At 51.3% G+C, this 19,915-nt stretch overlaps 1 protein-coding gene across 3 annotated transcripts in view; it reads left to right on the top strand.

The window, feature by feature from the left end:
* LOC149306124 (protein MTSS 2-like) overlaps positions 1 to 19,915 on the top strand; it is a 31,057-nt gene that overhangs the window by 7,414 nt on the left and 3,728 nt on the right. Inside the window, exons 2-12 of one of the 3 annotated variants that reach the window (XM_089476729.1) lie at positions 121 to 182; positions 4,704 to 4,777; positions 9,563 to 9,647; positions 10,273 to 10,364; positions 10,690 to 10,764; positions 15,036 to 15,193; positions 16,911 to 17,018; positions 17,148 to 17,245; positions 18,615 to 18,741; positions 19,208 to 19,282; positions 19,723 to 19,788. In XM_089476729.1, coding sequence (XP_089332855.1) covers positions 121 to 182; positions 4,704 to 4,777; positions 9,563 to 9,647; positions 10,273 to 10,364; positions 10,690 to 10,764; positions 15,036 to 15,193; positions 16,911 to 17,018; positions 17,148 to 17,245; positions 18,615 to 18,741; positions 19,208 to 19,282; positions 19,723 to 19,788 — 1,020 coding nt within the window. The remainder of the gene's footprint in view (positions 1 to 120; positions 183 to 4,703; positions 4,778 to 9,562; positions 9,648 to 10,272; positions 10,365 to 10,689; positions 10,765 to 15,035; positions 15,194 to 16,910; positions 17,019 to 17,147; positions 17,246 to 18,614; positions 18,742 to 19,207; positions 19,283 to 19,722; positions 19,789 to 19,915) is intronic. The other 2 variants (XM_089476730.1, XM_089476731.1) reach the window with 2 other exon arrangements.

The raw sequence follows: 19,915 nt of genomic DNA on the forward strand, positions 1-19,915 counted from the left end.
TCAGACCTCTTGGATGGCTGTTCTGTGTTTCTTTAAAGCGTGTGTGTGTGTGTTCAGTCTGTGCATTCAGAGCAGTCACTTGTTTGTTCAACTGTCTTTTTCTTTTTCTCTCTGTTTCAGAGTTCCTATCCGATCTGGGAAGATTTCAACTCCAAGGCAACCAAACTTCATTCCCAACTGCGGTGAGTTCCTTTACCTGGCGGGTTCAACCCACGTCGGCAGGGGCTGACTTGTCAGGTTGTGCTGCTTGCAAAATGCACATGGACTTCTCTTTGGACGTTCAGGGCTTGTCTTTGGTGCTGGCGACTGAGGTCTGTGGGCCAAGTGGGCATGTGGAAAACGAGGCTGTCATTTGGCAAAGGGGGCTTAAACAGACAGAGTCAACGCTGAAATGCTTCCCATGTGAGGGCTTATTTCATGTTTTTTAAACTTATTTCCATTCACTGCTCCCTGGTTTATCTTTCTGTTGTTGTTGGCTAGTGGAAAGCCTGGCTCAAGGGCTGGGACCCAGTGTGATACTGTGGCTACAGTAATGGTGAAGAGCACATTTGTACGACTGTGCCCAGTGTGCCAGATGTGACTGCCCCAGGCCCGTCTGCTCTGCTTTAGTTAAATCATGCTTAGACAATTGCCACATGCTTTGCATTGAGCAGCCCTCAGGGAGTGTCTGGAGGCATGCATCGGAAGCAAGCAAGGAGCTCAGTGGCTAACCAGCACCCGCTTAGCTCCAATACTAAGTGGTCTGTGCAGGTGGCCCACCATTTTCCAGACTCAATTCAAGGTAGTGACTTGAAATCCCAACACTAGGAACAGCTCTCTGAGGGAGATCTTTCGGCCTCTGAGGGAGAGAGAAGGCTGGCCCAGTACCATCAGGGGCTGGCCTGAAGAAAGAGGCTCCTCCCTCCCTAACTGTCATCTTTCGGCCTCTGAGGGAGAGAGAAGGCTGGCCCAGTACCATCAGGGGCTGGCCTGAAGAAAGAGGCTCCTCCCTCCCTAACTGTCATCTTTCGGCCTCTGAGGGAGAGAGTAGGCTGGCCCAGTTCCATCAGGGGCTAGCCTGAAGAAGATGAGCCCTCCCTCTGGTCCATCTGCCTTGGTCCAGGCCTCAGAGGGAGAGAAGAAGGCTGGACCTGATTCCCTCCCTCCCTCACCATTCCCTTCTCCTTTTGTGTCCTGTCTTTTAGATTGTAAGCCTGTGGGCAGGGAACTGTCTGTTATCCCCTCTATTGTAAACCGCTCGGATTCCCAGTGATTGGGCGGTATATAAATAAAACCTATTATTATTATTATTATTATTATTATTATTATTATTATTATTATGAACCTGCCTGGTCAGCCTCACAGATGCTGGGCGATGGGCAGCGAGGAAAATCCTTTTGGGTTTGCCTCTCCCAAATTCTGGAGAGCATGCCTTACAGATTTTTGATTGCCCCCCCTCCCCCCAAAAAAAGAGGTCAGGAGGCATCTTTTCAACTTAAACTTTTTTTTATCATTCTGCCATGTTTATATTAAATTTATCATCAGGGAGCTGCACTGCTGTTTTGTTACTGTTGCAGTCAATGACATGTGTTCAGGTGATGACCTGGAAGTAAAGAGAAATCTATGTGTGTATGTGTGTTTATATGTCTGGTTATTTGGGAGGTAGGGCAAGGAAGGATGTGTGCGTCTCTGGCACAAGGGAGATGGCGGAATTGGAGATTAATTGAACAGGAACTGGCCTGGGTAATGGATCCAGGAGCAGGTGGCTGGAGGGGGGTCACCTTGATGATAAGTTGGAGAAATGAGTTAATTTTAGAGTCATTTATTTAGAGGTGCTTTGAGAACCTCTGAGTTAATTGGCTTTGGAGTCTATGAAATGAGTCTTGTATTTGCAGAAGGAAACGGGGTCACAGAGCAGCTTTGTCTTTCATGGCACATTGTGAGGGCCATCACATACCTCTCTGGGTCCCCAGCATTGGCTTTGAGCATACTTGTAATCTGTTTCTTGACTCACGTTCCTGTGGTTTCTGATCTCTATCTGGGTGATCTTGTGTTCTCTGACTCTTACTGAGCTTTGTTGTCTTGTGGGGCATAATAAAACACACATAATTTGGATTGCATTGCATGTTCACCTTCTTGTTCTTAGTTTCCTGTATCGCTCCAGGTAAAGATTTTCTTGGAATTCAGGGTGCCTCTTGTGTGAAGCTTCTGCCTTAGCTCTGGATTGGGACTCATCCACCTTAAACTGGCCAAGTTCCCAATCCTGAGGATTTTCTCCCACTCTATGTAGCTGTCCAGTAAAAGTTGCAGAGCGGGATGCTTAAGCACAACAGCATCTGCCAACCTCTATTGGAGAAGGACATGCTGGGGCTCATGGTTGTGTTTTTTTAAAAGCACTCTCTGCCCCAACTGAACATTTTTCTGGACCCAGCAGCCCACTTGGGGTCCCTGGGCCATTTCACAGACCATCCTGCAGATATTCTGGCAACATAGAGGGCCTCCTGCAAAGCAAACGTGCGCCCAGGTCTTTGACCGAAGGAGCCCTGTGGGTCGCAGCATGCCTGGCCTCCACCCACTTCCCATCAGAGTGATATCCAAGCTGGGCATTCATGACTGTAAGGTGTCACAGGGCCCTAGCACCTCAAGAGGTTGTGTGGCAACTGGACACATCAACAGAGGTAAGAGTTTAGGCATGCCCACCCACAATCCCTCCTTGAGGTCACTGGTGCTTTCCCCAAGGGCAGAACCTTTGGGGCAGCGCTCTTGCGCCCGTCCAGCTCTGGGTGTGATCAGAGTTTCTGGAGATCTGCGAGGGACCCATTTGGCCAATCGACCTGAATTGCCAATTAGCTGGCAGTGCCCCTGGCTGGCTCTGACAAGAATCAGCATGGGATTTGGGGTGATGGAGAACCATTCCTGGTCATTTTTACCCATGATGGGTGCACCCTCTGTTTTGGCTCTTCTTCTCTCCCCACCCCCATAATATTCTGCAGTTCTCCCTCTTTGCTAGCCTGCCAACCAATGGCACCTCCCAAAAAAAAAATCCCAACAGAAATAAAGGACCCCTTTCTTTCGGCCGTGTCCACCATGGCTTTAGGCTGGCCAGATATTCCTTGCTCAGCCCCTGTGGTTTTGCTTGTGCTTCTCAGCCCTCTGTGAATTTGAAAGGCTCCCTTGTGTCCATCTCTGCAAACTTGGCCATTGGCGCTGTGTGTTCCCTCGCGCTCTCCCAATGCGCCTTTTGTGTGCTGCTTGGCTATCTGGAAGGAGAGCAAAAGAGAGAAAGAGAGAGAGTCCTGCATTTCCTCTTCCTTTGCCTGCACACAAACACACACTCCCCACACTGACTGTTAAGATGGTTTGCAAGGGAAGGCTTAAAGCCAAAGATTTGCCTAGCAAAGTGGGCTGGCTAACCTCAAGCTCATCCTGCTTTGCATTGCAGATAGAATCAGAGTTGAGAGGTACCACAAGGACCACTTAGTCCATCCCCTGCCTCTGCAGAAATTTGCAGCTAACGAAGTGGCCATCCAGCTTCCGTTTCTCTGTTTCTATGGCAGTAATATATAACAAACCAGTAATGAGAAAGCACTATGCTGATGGCCACACTGGTTTCTCTCAGCTCACCCACATAACCTCACTTGTATCCCCAAGGCTTTTGGGGAGGTGGGTCAGCATGCCCTCTGCATGGTTGAGTTGACTTGGCATCCCTCACAGCTTGCTCCCTCCAGCGTGGCTCTACCTTCCTTTCTGGCCTTCCAACATCAGACGTCTCTCAGTGTATCCAGTCTGAGGCTGCAGATAAGGTCTTTGGGGAGGTGTGATCCATCACCTGCCCCATGGATCCTTGCCTTCCCTTGGTAGTTGCACATTTCTTCTTATTGGGGCCAGACATCCAGGTCAGAGGGTATGAATGCCATCTTGCAGGAAGGTGAGTCCTGCCCTGAAGCAGATGCTTCAAGAGAAAGAAAACCTGGCCCAAGCCTCTTTAACTGCCTTGGCTTCAGCTTCCAGAACCCTGGGATTTGTCGTTTTGCAAGGCAGCAGTGTTCTTTGGCAGAGAAAGTTAAGCCTGTAAAACTAGGAACCCCAGGATTCTGTAGGATGGAGCTACAGCACTTAAAGTGGCGTCAAACTGCATTATTTCTACAGTGCAGATGCACCTAAAACTACATTCAGTTTCTCTTAGTGCTGCAGTTCCTGGTCCTGGTTTCCTTTTCTCAGTTCTGTTAGAGGAATAAGTGTTTTCTGCCTTCTTGATGCTCTGATTCCCATGATGGCTTCTTCTGTTTTTATTGCGTTTTTGCCTGTTCCTGATAGATTGGCAAAACCAAAGAAGGATCCTTACAGTTTAAGACCTTGTAGCTCTGTGTGTGACTAAACATAAAAAATGGAAGTATAAAGTGAATTCAATGTTTGCATTATTGCCTGAATGCAAAGGACTTTCAATACATGATAATTATTTTAAGCAAGTGGTACAATAAAGCATTTTATGTTCTTAAATTAACAAAGTAACTTTCAATTTGTAAACCAGGCTAGTATTTATTTTTTAATTAATCCCCCCTCCCCCTTGAACATTTGTTTTTTCTCTGCCCCGTTGCCTCCATGGCTTCATAATTTCTGGGGACTTTGCAGCTCTAGCGAAGGATCCAGCCCCAGCCCCTCTGACTGCTTTCTCTCCTCTCTCTCTCTCTCTCTCTCTCTTTCCCTCTCTCTTTCCCCCTCAGGACCACCGTTCTGGCTGCTGTGGCCTTCCTCGATGCTTTCCAGAAAGTGGCAGACATGGCCACCAACACAAGGGGTAAGGCATGCGGCAAACCTGAGCCAGCCTGTCACTGATGGGCAAACAACGTGTCCCCAAAACTGGCCCCAGCCTTCTTGTGTTTGGTGGCCACCATGGAGTAAAAGGAGGGAGAGGAGAGTGCAAATCCAGATCTGTGGAAATGGGTCACAGCACATTTGTCCCCGGGCGGCTGGATCACTCCGTATGGATTAGTTGCCCTGTAACACCCTCTGAATCCTGCTGGTATTCAGCGGGGGCTGAGGAGAGATAAAATAGTATGGTTTGGTCAGCTAAATAGACTTGGAAGGAGATGTCGGCAGCGCAGGTCAGGGAAATAAGAAACCAGCAGCGCCTGGGAAGGAAATGGGTGGTTAATTTATTACCTTAATTGTTACTCCATAATTTACTGCTGTGATGAATTGATATTTGCCTGTTCTGTCTCCTCTGTTGGCTCTGGGATTCCCCCGTTTCTTTATTTCTTGTTGCTTGGTTATTTTGTTATGTGCTTGTAAATATGTGTGTAAATACACATGCACAAGACTCAGTAAATGAGTTTATAAAATTAGAATTATTATTGTTGTTGTTCATTTATATGTTGCCATCCATGTACATGCACTTTACAAACAGTTACAGAATAAAACATTTATAGCTATCCCAATAATATAAAATACAATAAACACACACATGCACACAATGCAAAGTAAAACAAAATAGTCAATACAGATAATCAAGTATACTATAGATACAAGATAGAAAAAGAAGAAATAGAAGAGCGACTGGGTTCTTCCAGAGCATGGAACCTGGGCTTGTAATCTTTCCAAGAGGGAGATGCTGGGAGCTGTACCTTTTCCAAGTTCTGGGTTCACTTACATGCACACGCACTTTCCTTCCCATCCATCCACTATTTGTCCTCCAGGAGAAACCAGCTGGAAGCATCTCAGAAGGGTAGCAGGTCTGACAGCGAAGGCCTGATCCAGACTCCCACCATCTGCTGGCGAGTTTGGTCCCTGGCCTTTGCATGAATAGGCAGAAAAGCAACAGATGAAAGGGAAACTGCCCACCTGCAGGACCTGGCAGGAGGGGGTTGATTTCCCATAGACCTCACAGTCCACCAGCCTGGCTCCCTCCACCTTCTGCTGATCTCCCCTAATCCACTGCCCACCCACACAAACTCCCACCACAAGGACTGGGAGGGAGAGCCATCCCAGCGCCATGATAAGAGGCACCTGGCTCCTTTGGGGTGAGTGGCTCCCTTTCCAGGTCTGGAAGTGCCTGTTACCCATGAATCCCCAGGGAGAACCCTAGAAGCACCCCTCAGACCTAGACTGTTTATTTATTTCGCCTTGACCTTTTGTTGGTTAAAATCCACTTCCTCGGAAGGTCCAAAGTGGATTTTAATCCACATAAATCCAGAATAAAATAAATAGATGTATTGGTTTTACAGGTGCCACCACCAGACTTTCTTCCTCTCCTCTGAAAACTGGTTCCTTTGCTTTTGTATACAAACAGATTATGATGGCTACCTCCTTTGGGAAACTGCTAAAGGAGGGTTTTCCGAACGTGCGTCTTCCCACGCCGTGGGAGTCTTAGCCATGGCCAGTGGCATGTTGGAAAAGGGGCACCTGCCTTATTCTGTTTTGAAGGCAGAGGCAGCCTCTTGGAGTAGGTTCAGAGAAGGGCCACAAGGTTGATAAGAGGTATGGAGGACAAAGCCTGAGGATAGGCTGAAGGAGATGGGCATGTCCAGCGAGGGGACATTATTTGCCCTCCTTAGATACCCCTCCAGGGCTGCCCCAGAGAAGAGGGGCAGGACTGTTCTTTGCTGCCCCAGAGGGTAGGGCCAGTCTAATGGTTTTAAATGACAGGAGGGTAGATTTCAATTGAACATGAGAAGGACCTTCTTGACAGTGAGAAATGGTTGGCAATGGAACCAGTTTCCTAGAGAGGCGGTGGGGTCTCCTCCTCTGGAGGGCTTCAAAAGGAGGCTGGACAGCTCTCTGTTTCTAGAGAGGCACCAGCTGGAGATCATTCACAGATCTTGCATTGAGCATCGGGTGGGACTTTGTGGCCTCTGGGCCCCTTCCATCTCTAAGATTTTGTGAACCAGATAACATTAGAAAGATACCAAGTTTTGAAAAGCAAGCGTGGACATCCAGCCACATCCAGGGTGGTTGTGATGGATGCAAGTGTTGTTGTTTTTCCATTTGTGTTGCATCTTTGGTGGGCTCTGCAGTCCCTGGAGGGGTCTGCATCTGGGAGCTAAGCCATCCCTGGCATTCGTGTGCAGGCTCACTGGGGAGCTTGTCCCCCAGCAATATTTTAACCTTGAAAGGACTATGGCATGGAGTGGGGAGATGCCTCAATGCTAGGGAAGAGGAGGGGGCAGTTATCCTGTGCCTCCCCTATGTTAAGAGTGACCTCTAGTCTTCCCAAATGGGCAGATGGGGGTGCTCTGGAGGGGCTGCTGGACATGTTTGTGCCCTGATGCCCAGTCCCCCCCCCCCCATCTCTCACCGCCACCAGGGTTCCCTGTGAAGGATTTTGGATTTAAGGGAAGCCGCATGGACAGATGTGGCCCAATGATAACCAGTGGCTGAGCTGTGCTGGAAAAACAGAAAAGTCAGCTGAGATGAGCATCCATTTGGAAAGGAGGTCAGGAGGGGGTTGGGCAGTGGCAGCACTGCAGCCCCCTTTGGTTGTTTTTTTTTTGGGGGGGTTGGTGGCCCCCCCACAGCCTTGACAAGACTCTCTGGGAAGGGGTGGGAAATGAAGACGAAGTGCCCACAAAAACAGCAGAGGGCTTTCTTGGCATGTTGCCCTTTCAGGGTGCCAGGGTTTCTTTCTTTGTGCATCTGCCTAGAAAGCGTGGAAAAGAAGGAGAGGGGGCTTTAGAGAACTCCTCCAGCACATCGCAAGGACACATGAGGGGGGCAGTATTATGGGGTTGTAGAAGGCACAACCCTCTAGGAATGCCCATGTGCATTTGGCATCCGATGCATTTGCCTGGGGGTGTATGGGACAGCGCCGTGATGTTGATTTAGGCATACATTCTGCTGCACATGTGAAGTCGGGTTTTGGACAGTATGCTCTGGTTGTATCCAGCTGGCAACAGCATAGGTAGAGCAGCACATCTGGATCTGTAGTGCAATGAAGTACACAGAATAGCATGAGAATGCAGATTGCTTCTACAGATGGCCTTTGCCCATTGTGCATTGCAGTTGCACAGTAGGGTTGAAAGCTGTGCGCCTTGGCCATTGATCCACATGCCTTGTGCCGCATTGGTATGCAGTATAGGGGTTGCATAATGTAACTCCATTTCAGTGTAGGATTTTGGCCTCTGTGTATGTGTGTGTGTGAGGCTCTTGTACAATAGAAAGGAAGAGACACTGGAGTGGTTCTGTAGGGGATGGGGGGAATCCTACAGGCTGTACTTGGCACCTGGGATCCCCACAGACTCTTCCCAGCACCCCCACCCCTCCAAAACATTGCAGAACCCCTTCTCATTTATTGCCAGGATTGCCAGAGAGAGAGAAGAGATGGGCACCTGGTACCCCTGGCTTTCTGGCATATCCAGTTTGAGCACTGGACTATGACTCTGGAGACCAGGGTTTGAATACTGACCTGGTCATGTAAACCCACTAGGTGATCTTGGGCAAGTCGCACTCGCTCAACCGCAGAGGATGGCAATGGCAACCCCCATTTGAAGAAATTTGCCAAGAAAAACCCATGATAGCCTTAGGGCTGCCATAAGTTGGAAACAACTTAAAGGCACACAGAAACAACAAACATCAGTGGTCCAGTGCGATGTGCTTTTATATGCAGGCGCGCGCACACACACACATATGTCTGGATCATAGCCTGGAGCCTGCAGCCCTTGGGTGTGTCTCCTTGGCCTCCTTGCCCAGGGAGGGTCCCTCCAGACTGGGCTGGTGGCTATCTGAGCTGGCTTTGCAGCCACGCTTGCCCTAACACCGTACGGAGCTGGCTGGCTTCCCCATGCAGCAGATGGCTTCTGCCTCTTTACCAGACTCCTGGTATCCGGGCCATCTGGAACTCGGGACACAGAAAGAAAGAAGAGGTGGAGGCAGCGGAGAAAGACTCTCTGGCTGAGACCGGCCTGCAAGAGACGCCTAATGCCTATTTTTTGGGACCTGTCTGGTGGCCCTTCACATTGACCCCAGAAATCTCAGGAGAACATTGCTTCCTCCTCCTCCTCCTTCATCCTCTCAGCCAGATTCGTCCTCTTCCTTCTTTCTGCAGGTTAGACAATCTGACACACTGGCGGGACGCAGACGCAGCTCCCGCTATCTTGATGCTGTTTCGGATTCTCCATCTTTCTCTCTCTCTCTCTCTGTAGTAGCGGTGGAAAGTGTATTTGCAGTTATTTGAGAAATGTGTCAGGAGACCTCATGGAGAAGGATAACAGAGCAGGAAGGCTTTGTGCCATTTCTTCCTGGCATTTGAACATGTTGAGATGTGGTGGAGGAATTATTGTGCATTGAAGAACACTTGGATCCCCCCCCCCCCCAGTTTGAAAAAAGTGTTTCCTGTGCAGAAAATAGAATTATTTGCATGGAAAACATGTTTATTTGCTTTGGGACTGTTGAATACTGTGAGAGAAATGGTTGTTTTCTCCAGTGGGGAGAGGAATGGGGCAATTGTTTGTCCTTAGTGTGAGGTTGGAAATAGTGCCAGATTTACATCCTTCCTGTTGGGAAAGTTGGGTGGAAGGTGTGCCCTGGAAGGAATCCTTCTCCATTCCCCAGAGGGGATAATGGGTTTTCTCTTCCCCTCTCCTTCCAGGAGCCACAAGGGACATCGGCTCAGCCCTCACCCGGATGTGTATGCGGCACCGGAGCATTGAGGCCAAACTGAGGCAGTTTACCAAGTAAGTGCGGTAGACTCCCTTGGAAGGTGTTGGGCTGTCTTTTGCTGGAGGTTTCTGAGAGGCTGGATGATGCCCAGCACTTGGGCATTCTTTACCTGGTGATTGCCTGTGCTGGGAAAAGGGGTTCAAGATAGATGGCCCTCAGGGTCCCTTCCCATCTCTCCACTTCTGGGATTCCTCCCCCCCCCCACAAACAAACCCCTTTTTGGGGTTGTTTTTGGGGGAGAGGGGTTGGAGAATTTCAGTGGGTTGCCTCCTCCACCCTATGGGAGGTGGGGATCAGGGTCTGTTTCCCCCTATACCAGCTGTCCCAAATCAGATGTAGTGGGTTGCAATTCCCAGCATCCCCAACCAGTATGGGATATGTTGTGTGATGTGAGGCAATACAGTGCTAGATTCTCTGGGTGTCACTCAGTGTGTGATAGCCACAGTTTTTTTCTTGGCCTCCTTTGCCTCATGGGAAGAAGACATTTACCAGTCTCACTTCTTGGGGGCCCAAAGGCTGGAAGGTTCAGGGGCACGGCACGGCTGCCTCCGAGGAGCTGTGGGGCCCAAGGGTGTCTTGCATGGGCAGAGGCCTCCTCTTCCTCCTCACCTTGCCCTCCTGGCATATCTCCTGCTGCAGTGCCCTCATGGAGAGCCTGATCAACCCCCTGCAAGACCGGATTGAGGACTGGAAGAAAACTGCCAACCAGCTGGACAAAGACCATGCGAAAGGTAAAACTGGGCAAAGTTTGGATGTCCAACTTAGTTTTGAGTGTGATGTGCCCCTTGGGCAGCTAGCATTTCACTGGCAGAGGCCAGCAACAAACTGGAACATCTCTGCTCTCCAGAACACAGCTGGGGAGGAGGAGTAAAGTTGGGGCTTCATCCACAGCTCCTTGGAGCAATTCCCTGTCTTCCCTGCTCCAGACTTATGGGGGGCCCTGAACCCTCTTGCTGATCTGTGGCTGTGGCATGAGGGGGAAGGGGTTGGCAGGAGGAATATTCTGCACGCCACAAGTGTGACTCCAGCACTTGTCTGTCCTGGTTCCTTCTCCAGAGTACAAGCGCGCCCGACACGAGATCAAAAAGAAGTCCTCTGACACACTGAAACTTCAGAAGAAAGCCCGCAAAGGTAAGATGGTGCCCGGGGCCTCACCAGCTGGAAGGTTGCGGCTGGTGCCAGTTGACTCCTGATGACTAGCTGAGCTGGACCCACAGTTCTCCCTCATCTTCTGCCTGTGGCACGGCTGCCTCTTTAAAGCCTGGGCAGAACTGCACCTCAGGCCCTGTCCCCTTTCCCTGGGCATTGCTGGATTAATGGTATGCCTGAATGCACTGTGGTGGGATCTCAGACACAGAGGATGCTGTCACTAGCGGGGGAGACTTTTAATGGATGTAAGTGGGGTGGTCCGGTGTGCGTGTGAGTGAGTGGTGTACTTGTTTGGGGTTGTATCCAGAAAGAATGGTGATAGCTGGGGAATTGGGGAGGGGGGCCACTCGGGGGTCCCATCTTGAGTGAAAAGATGGCTCCTCTGTACATCTGCCTGTCTTTCATAAACTCTTCTTCTTTATTTCTCTTCTTCCTCCCTTTCTACCTCTCTTTCTTTCTCTTTCTTCCTTTCTTCTCTTTCCTTCTTTTCCACATTCTTCCTGTAGAACTACTTGGTAAGTCAAACGCTACTGCCAAACCCGCTTCATCCTTGCCTCCATTCATCTTCCTTGCCTCTCCGTGGCCTCGGCTTGACTTCTCTGTCATCCTGGCCACCTTCTTCCTTCCTGGTTGGGCTTGAAATGAGATTCAGCTTCAAGGGGACCACGCTCCAAAGGCATGTGTAGGCCCCATCCATGCTGACAGGCAGGCAGTCCGTGGCCCCACATTGAGTCTCCTCCTTCTGCTATCTTTGGGGCCAGGAAGACCTCAACTTCCCTTTCAACCTTCCTGATAGATCATGACACATTGAATTAGCAGCATGGGGTGTGATGCAGACAGAAGCTCAAGAAAGCTCACAACAGCCCTTTAGGATAGGCCAATGCTGCCTTTTATTTGCCTCCATCTGTTCCAGTCACAGCTGCAAAGGAGATGGCCTCCCAAATCTGAGACTGGAGAAGTTGCTCCCAGAGTGGTTGCTTACTTTAGAAAAAGGTTGGGTTTTCTTCTTGTGCAAACAATTAGGAACAGCTGTTCTCCTTTTAAATTGATAGCAGGGGTTTTCTGCATTTTTAACACTACAAAAAACTACTTACTCCAAACCAGAAAGGGGTTTCTTGCCTCTTTGATCTTTCCCCATTCTTTGGCTGTCTATGGCCATGATCTTCCATTATTCCAATTGTGCTAGTAAAAACACAACTAATCTATCTTACTAAAAATGGCATTGATGTGAAACAGTTTTAAAGCAATTAAATAGTTGAAATGAGGGTGCATGTGCCGCACCTTCCATAAAAAGAGATACCTGAAGCTGCCGGTGAGCAGCCTAAAGCCTGTCTGAGAGTGGGTTGGGCTCATCTCTTGTGTCAGAGAGTTCAGAGGCTGGGAGTAGCCACCAGGAAGACCTTTTCTCTCTCTCTCTCCACCAGATGTGCCCGTGATCGCCGGGTGGGGGTGGGGGGACTAAAAGGACCCCCTCAGGCTGATGTAGGCTGGCAGTGGCACATGGGGTGCGAGTTCGGTTTGCCCCACATAGAGGTCTGTCTTTGGTCCCTTCCTCACCAGCAACCAAAGCAACCCCCTAAACCTGGGTCTCATTTCAGGCCTCATCAGCCCCTCTTGCTAGAAACCCCCCTCCATTCCATCTCCTCTGTCTCTTCCTGAGGCTCTGCTCTCCCTCCTTGGATGGCTGGGGGTCCACTGCTGAGATCCATCCCCAAATTCCTCCCAGGGAGGGCAAGCTCTGTGTTTGGGGGTGGGATGGGATGGGGAGAGCTCCCTTAACTGAACTGGGGGGGGGCATCTCACCCTCCCCTTTTGGTGCTAGCTTTTGCTATGCCTGGCACACTGCCCCTGGCTCCATCAAAAAGCTACTTCCCAGCCCACTCAGGCAACTTGCCTTGGACCAGCAGCTGCTGGGGGTTTAGCCACAGTGGTTCCCCCTCCTGCTGAGCCCCGCATCCAGGATCTCAGCCTTGGTTCCGCCAAACCATGCCCCCACTGCCACTGTCTCAGCCGCTTTGGCAATTCTAGACCTTTCCATGGAAGTCAGCCATCCTCGCCATCTCCACCACTCTTCTTCCTCCTCCTCTTGGCTGCTCAGTCACCTCTCGCTTTACCTTCTCTGCATGGGGGCTTGTGGAAGTGATGGTGGGGCCATGACTGTGGGAGGTATGGCCAAAGGGCCACGGAGCCAAGAGCTGCCAGTCTCCATGCTGAGTGCTTAGCAGAGGTTTTTGTCGCTCACTGCAAATGCCACCACAGCACTTCTTGCTTAAATGTGGCAGAAGCCCTCTTTGGCAGTAGCTGTGCTTTGGCAAACCCTTCAAAGCCTCTCTCTTGATACCTCTGCCTGGATTGGCCTCTGGCTATGGCCACCCACCCTCATGCCGCTAACCAGAAGGCCTTGCTAGTGGGGCCCAGCTGCTCAGTCACCCCAAATCCTGCACTGGCGGTGGAATGGGAAGGACTGCATGTGGGACGGATTTAGAGTCATTGTTGGGCAACCAGGGAGGGGTGGTGCATTGGGAGAGCCATGGAGGGTGGTTGGATTTACACAGGTCCCTGAAGGTTGCCCAAAAGTAATAAGGCAGAAGACAAGTTGAGTGGCAGCACAAGCAGTGGGGTGGGGGGACCCCCAACTGCTCCAAAGACCCGGGGTTGTGTACATGTGCAGCTGCTTCTGCATTTGATCGTGGGTTAGCTAATGCCCATCTTCTTGGTGGCAAAGGTCACGGTGCCCCTTGCAAGGTGCAGGAGAGACCAGATAGGCAATAACAGGGAATATGTCAGAGCCAGAAGCTGGCTTTGGTCTTCCAGATGATCTGAACCAACTCTGGGGATGCATTCAGAACATTTTGCATGGCAGGAGAAGGAACCCCCACCCCCCAAAAATACCTCTTCTGTGTCTAGTGACTGCCTTCAAAGTTTAGGCTTCCCCTTCCTTGCAAAGTCTGTGGCTTCCTGGGTGAAGAAGGGAGAGGCTGTTGGGGGCATGGGGTGGGCATAGTAAGAGATGCCAGGCAGAAAGGAAGGGGGAGAGGAACCAAAGGCAGGAGAAGAGAGAACTTGAGTAGGTCAGAAGAAAAGGGGGTGTATCGTGCAAAGCACACAACACCAGGGATGGAGAGCTTCTAACTTTCAAATACACAGAGGGAAATATACAGTGCGCCTGCATTATATACAGGCGCCCCATACACGGCTTTAACATTACGCAGAAGGTTAAGCTGCCAGGCGATGAATGGCGCATGTGCCCATGGCGCATGTGCCGCACTGAAAGCAGAAGCGCTCCCCCATTGCAACCAATGGGGTTTGAGCTTGCACGTTTTTCCTCATATGCAGGGGGATCCGGAACGGATCCCTGCTTATGGAGGGCCCACTGTACTTGTCTGTAGTAGAGATGCAGTCAGGCCTGGCAACCCAAAATAGAATCTGTGTCTCAAATGGGTTTTCTTCAAAATTAGACAAAGGAGAGGCCACACTTGGTGTCTTCCAGGCCTAGAGCCTCAACACCAACATCCCCAGTTGTCAAGAGGGTTCATCCTGGGCTGGGTTGGCAGCTACTGGGCCTTGGCTCCCCATTTTGCAGGCTGGCTTATGATTCCAGCCCTGGGTTGGATGGTTTGGACTTGTGACTGAACGGTGGAAGTGGGGACAGACCGTTAGTGGAAGATGGTGCTAGAGGGATGAGAATCACGCAAGGTGTGGGCAGTGCCCTGGGCTTTTGGCCCAAGGTGCCCTCTCGGTTTGCCCCAGTAATTAGATATATCTTGACAGAAAATAGGCAATGCTACTCCTAGAAGCCCCTAGAAGTGGCAGTTCTCCCTCAGTGCCCCTAAGACTTGTTCTCCCAAACAAAAGACTCACAGACCTAAAGATGGACTTCCACCCAGCTCTAGATTTGTTTGGAGGACCTGGCACAGCCCACAGCAGGTCCCAGGGGCCGAGAACTGGCCTTTGGGCCCCTGGTCCATGAGCTCAGAGCCCACAGGAGCCTTCTCCACCTGCTGCTCCCCTGCCTAACAACCCTTGTCCCCTAGGTCCTGGGGGAGACAGGCATCACCCACATGAAACGCGGGGAGGCCTGGCTCCCTTTTAGCCTGGGGCAGGATCTTCCTGGCAAGACCTCTCCATGGCAGACAGCGGTGCATAAACCAGGGTGGGTGGGTAGTTGTTGAGCCCTTCTGTGGAGGGTGGCTGGTTTCCCGGAAAAAGGGAGCCTCCCATCTTGCGCCCTGGTCTCACTCTGTTTTTTTCAGGGAAGGGGGACCTGCAGCCCCAGCTGGACAATGCTCTCCAGGACGTCAATGACATGTACCTCCTCTTGGAAGAGACGGAGAAGCAGGCCGTCCGCAAAGCCCTCATTGAGGAGAGAGGGAGGTTCTGCACCTTCATCGCTTACCTGCAGCCAGTGGTGGTACGTGCCCACCCCGACTCCTTGGCCAACCACAGGGGGATTGGGGAGACCCCCAGAGGGAAGGACCTCCCCCCAAAGAAAATGCACAGTAAATATTTGTTGGCAAGCCTAGGAATGAAACTTCTGCTGCGGCTCCCCTCTCATAGCGGTATTGTCAGACCAAAACTATACACAGGTCTATTGGGATGTAAGTTCCAACAGCTCAGCAGGGATTGTGAGATGAGGGTCTAGGCTTACCGTATCTGTGGAATTAAGGGCAAACACCCATGGCACTATTTTGGGCTTTTGGTGGCACGGAGCAGCCCAGTAGATCCTATCAAACCTCTTTGCATACAGTTTTTAATATATATTTTAATGTTGTTTTACTCTTCGGAGAAGACAATAATGGAAAAGGTGGAGGCAGTAGGAGAAGAGGTAGACCCTATTGCAGGTTCAGAGACCCCATCAAAGTCATTACTTGAGGGTCTCGCATTCACAACTCAAAGTAGACTTGGGGGCAATCATTTTAATGCCCACTCCACTTCTTAATAGGCAGTGATTCTGGGCCTGGTTTTATTTCTGCTGGAGAAAAGCCTCAAGAGGTTTATTGTATTTCATAATATCTGAGTTAAGGAGCATGACAGCAGGCGCTGATTCCCTCTGGATCTGCACTGCAGGGACCCAGATGAAACCGCACAGGATGCTTCCAAAGTGTTTCAGTTCAGCATGCTCTCATTCTTTTTCTACAACTTGCTTTGCCCCCAAACCATAGAGTCTCTCTCTCTCTCTCAGCATGATGTAATGGTTTGGGCGATGGACAGTGACTCTGGAGAATAGAGTTCAAATTCCTGCTTGGTCATAGAAACTCATTGGGTGACCTTGCGCAAGCCACACTCTACCAGCCTCAGCCTCCCCTCTGAACAAATTCTGCCAAGAAAACCCCATGATAGGGTTGCCATAAATCAGAAATGACTCAAAGGCACATGACAACAGCAACAACTCTCTCCTCCTCCCAAAACTGCTTATCTTATTGCCCACATACAACTGCTAGATTTTCTTGGGCCATTAGCAAACAGGATGTGTGGTTAATAGTCAGGTGACAAGGACGATATTCCTTACTTCATTTCAGTAATTTAACTATCATCCTATTAGAGTAATCTGGATTAAGCTCTGGGCCACCACCGCAAGCCTGGATTAAGGTCTCAGACTGGTCATCCCCGAGGCTGCCTGCTGGCACGTCCTGGATTGCCCCCCTTCCCGACGGCATCTCTCTGGCCAGAGGAGCCTCTTCCCCCTTGTGGGAACGCCTCCATGGCTCAGTTGCTTCGGGGGGCAGTCCCCTAGTTGTCCGTCTCAGTACCCACCAGCCCCTCCTCTGGTGCCAAAGAGGGCAATCCCCTCTTCTGCCAGGCATTCCCTCGCAGAAGCTCCCGTCTATGGCTGGCAAGGTGGGCAAAGGGCTTTGTTTCCCCCCAACTCTGCCCCTCTGCAGATGAGGCTGCACATTGGCCAAAATCCCACTATGTCCTTCCTCGTGTTAAGATACACTTAGATAACTATGTGGTGGATTTGTTCGGCTGTCCTGTTGCTGAATCCATGTCCATGAGAAGCTGAAGCCAAATAAATCCAGTGTGCCTTTGGGATACGGTGGGACTCTTGGCCGTTTGTCTTCTGGGGGTATGGTAGTTTGTCCCCTGTGCCCATAGGTCTTAATTCTTTCCCCTCTCTCATCTTCCAGAATGGAGAGATTACCATGCTGGGAGAAATCACCCATCTCCAGGGCATCATTGATGATCTGGTGGTCCTGACTGCTGACCCTCACAAGTTGCCATTAGCCAGTGAACAGGTAGGAGAGTCACAGCCATGGGTCAAGGCAGGAGAGCATTTTATGCCTACGGATCCCCCTGAAAGAAACACCCCACCCCACCCCCACAGACACACACAGGGCCTGACCCCAATGCCGGCTCTTTTGCAGGTGATCAAAGACCTGAAGGGCTCTGACTACAGCTGGTCATACCAGACGCCCCCCTCCTCCCCCAGCAGCTCTGGCTCCCGCAAGTCCAGCATGTGCAGGTAAGACTGTGGAAGCCACAGAACCATGGCCCAGTGGGCTAGGGGCTGCAGGGGGCTTCCCAGCCTCCGCCTCCAGCCTTCTCATGTTGCCGTGACCCTCCTTTTGGTGGTGATGGCCCCTGCAGGTATTTGGAAGGCCTCCTTTTGCTTGCACGATGAGGGCAGCCCCTCTGTGCTGTAGGGCTGAGCTAGCATTAGGGGGCTCACAAGTGCCAGCAAATTGCCTGGCAGAGCTCTGGACTGGCGGCCTCCCGCCTTGCCTTTTGGCTAAGCTCTAATCACAGGGAGACAAGCAAGAGGCTTTCTTTGACTCAGACGCAGCTCAGAAATACTTCAAATGGAATAAATGGAAACAGGCCTACTTGCTCTTTCAGAACATTACAGCAGGAAATGCATAATTTAAGGCTCTGCGCACCCTCTCCCTCCCCCTGAGAAGAGAGGCTGGCAGATCAAAGGCTGTTCATCAGCTGTGCCCCTCTCCCTGCCCCTTGGATTAAGAGGAAGGCCGTGCAGTTGTCTGAACTGGCACAGAGGAAAGGGCTTGGAGGGAGAGGGACCCCCAGCACAGCTCAGCCCCTTGATGCCCTTCCTCACAGTCACGTTGGGGGAAGGAAAGCCCAGGAGGGGGGCTTAGAAAACTAAATGTGACAAGGATGAGCGCAAAGAGGGAGTGAAGGAAAGACCGTTGTTCCTGGAGCAGTGGAGCCAAAGCACGGGAGGTGGGTGCAGATGGACTTAAGCCTCTGTTCAGATGGATGCTTGGCAGCCATGGAGAAAGAGGCAGCAGCAGAGTGAGGTGGGGGTTTCTTTTCTTCATTAAAAACAGCCTAAGCTGCCACCCCTAATTTTAAGGGTCAAACACTGTGCAAAACCACACAGTTTTAGCTGTCCACCCGAAGCTGTGGTGGGATGATGGAGCCAGCCTGACCTCTCTTGTGAGGGAGTTCCACAGTTTCACCAATCAGTCTGAAATGCTTTCACGTACCAAAACAAGCAAAAAACACTAAGTGCTTAACAATCTGCATCCCACTGAATGGATGCCTGCTCCCAAGTGGCAGCCAGCTTGAGTCGCTAGTCTTGCTGGGCTCTTCTACCATCAAGGATAGTTGGGTCCCACTAGGAAGCAATGGGACACCTTCTTCTCTCAACATGCTTCTTTCCTTTCCTGCCTCTGGCATAGTTTGTCCCCTTGTTCTTATGACTGACTGTGCAAGGGATCACCTTGGCCCCCTTTGCCTATCTCTGTCCTGAGAATAGGCTCCGTCATTCTCAAGTGCCCCCCCTTCCAATTTTATTTTTCCCTCTTGCTGTCCCCCCTCCATGGGTCCTCAGGCTCAGTGACCCAGTGCCCCCTGTCTTTGCCTTGCAGCCTGGCACAGCCGGTAAATGCCAACACCCGCCTGTCCAGCGTCTCATCACACGACTCTGGCTTCATCTCCCAGGATGCCATGTTCTCTAAGCCACCTTCCCCCATGCCCTCGGACATCACAAGTCAGGTAAGGCCAGGGTGTCTTTCCTGACAGCCATGTGGCACATGGTACCTGAAGGAAGGCAGCAGCTGAGGCCGGCTGTGCTGTTGGCAGCCTGGATGAGTGATTGAGAGCCCCAGTGAGCCCCTTTGTGATTCAAGGAGCGCTGGTGGAATTGAGAGGTCCTAGCAGCATCCGCCTCTTCCCCAGCCAGCTTTCTGCTAATGTGTGCTTCTGTGCGTGAAGGGTGGCATACGTTTTGCCAGGATTGGTGCCGCTGGTTAAGAGCTGGTGCCTGGGGCTGGGATGCCAAGAGCCTGGCTGCTTGCTCTGTGCCAGAGTTGTCGGTCCCCTCCACCTTTGCCTCCACCTGCCTGCTGCTGCTGCTGCTTTTCCTTCACCGGCTGCATAACCTGCTCTCTTCTCTTCCTTCTCTGCACATGTGTCTGTTTTGCTGCTGCCGCTGGTGCCGGTTGGACTTTGGGCATGGCAGAAGTCCTCCAGCTCTGCGTCCTCCGAGGCCTCAGAGACCTGCCAGTCTGTTAGCGAATGCAACTCCCCGACCTCGGTTAGTTCTAGCTCAGCCGGGGGTTTGGGGGTGGGGGGGGTGCCAGATGGCCAAAGGCGACAATGCTTAAATCAGTGACACCCCCCTCCCCTCCACCTGTTCCTCCTCCTCCTCCTTCCTCTGCTGCACCCCAGCCTCTCACACCCAGGATGCTGGGACTGCCACCACCACTTAGCAGCTGTTGCATGTCACGAATCTCTTGGGAAATTGAACTTGTGCAACCTGAATGGCTGCCTCTTCCATTTTCCGCTCCTTATCCTTTTTGGCTGGCTTTCTGCTTTTTGGGTTGGTTTTTCTGGGTCTCTGGCTTCCTCTACAGCTCTGTCCCGCAGGTGACTGTCAGCCCTCTTCCCCACCAGCCAAGTGGGTCTCGGGGGTCCAGCACTCTTGGTCTGGGCACTGGGTGGGTTGCTTCACCGTGGTTTCTTGGTGTGTTTCAGTGGAAACCGCTGAATGTAGCCCTGGTGGCCAGGACTGAAGGAAGCTCCCGAAGAAGCCTTAGCTTGGTGTGTATCCTGTGGGGCATGTCTGCCCAGGGGAGCCCAACTGGGGGGAGACCAGGCCTAGGGGCAGCCCTGGCACCCCTGGTTTAGGGATTGTGTGCCTCCACCTCCCCCACATTGGCCAAGAGAG

This window comes from Sceloporus occidentalis, unplaced genomic scaffold (genome assembly GCF_023333645.1).
Source record: "Sceloporus occidentalis isolate IW3139 unplaced genomic scaffold, rSceOcc1.0.p SCAF_10, whole genome shotgun sequence".
Taxonomy (NCBI): Eukaryota; Metazoa; Chordata; class Lepidosauria; order Squamata; family Phrynosomatidae; genus Sceloporus; species Sceloporus occidentalis.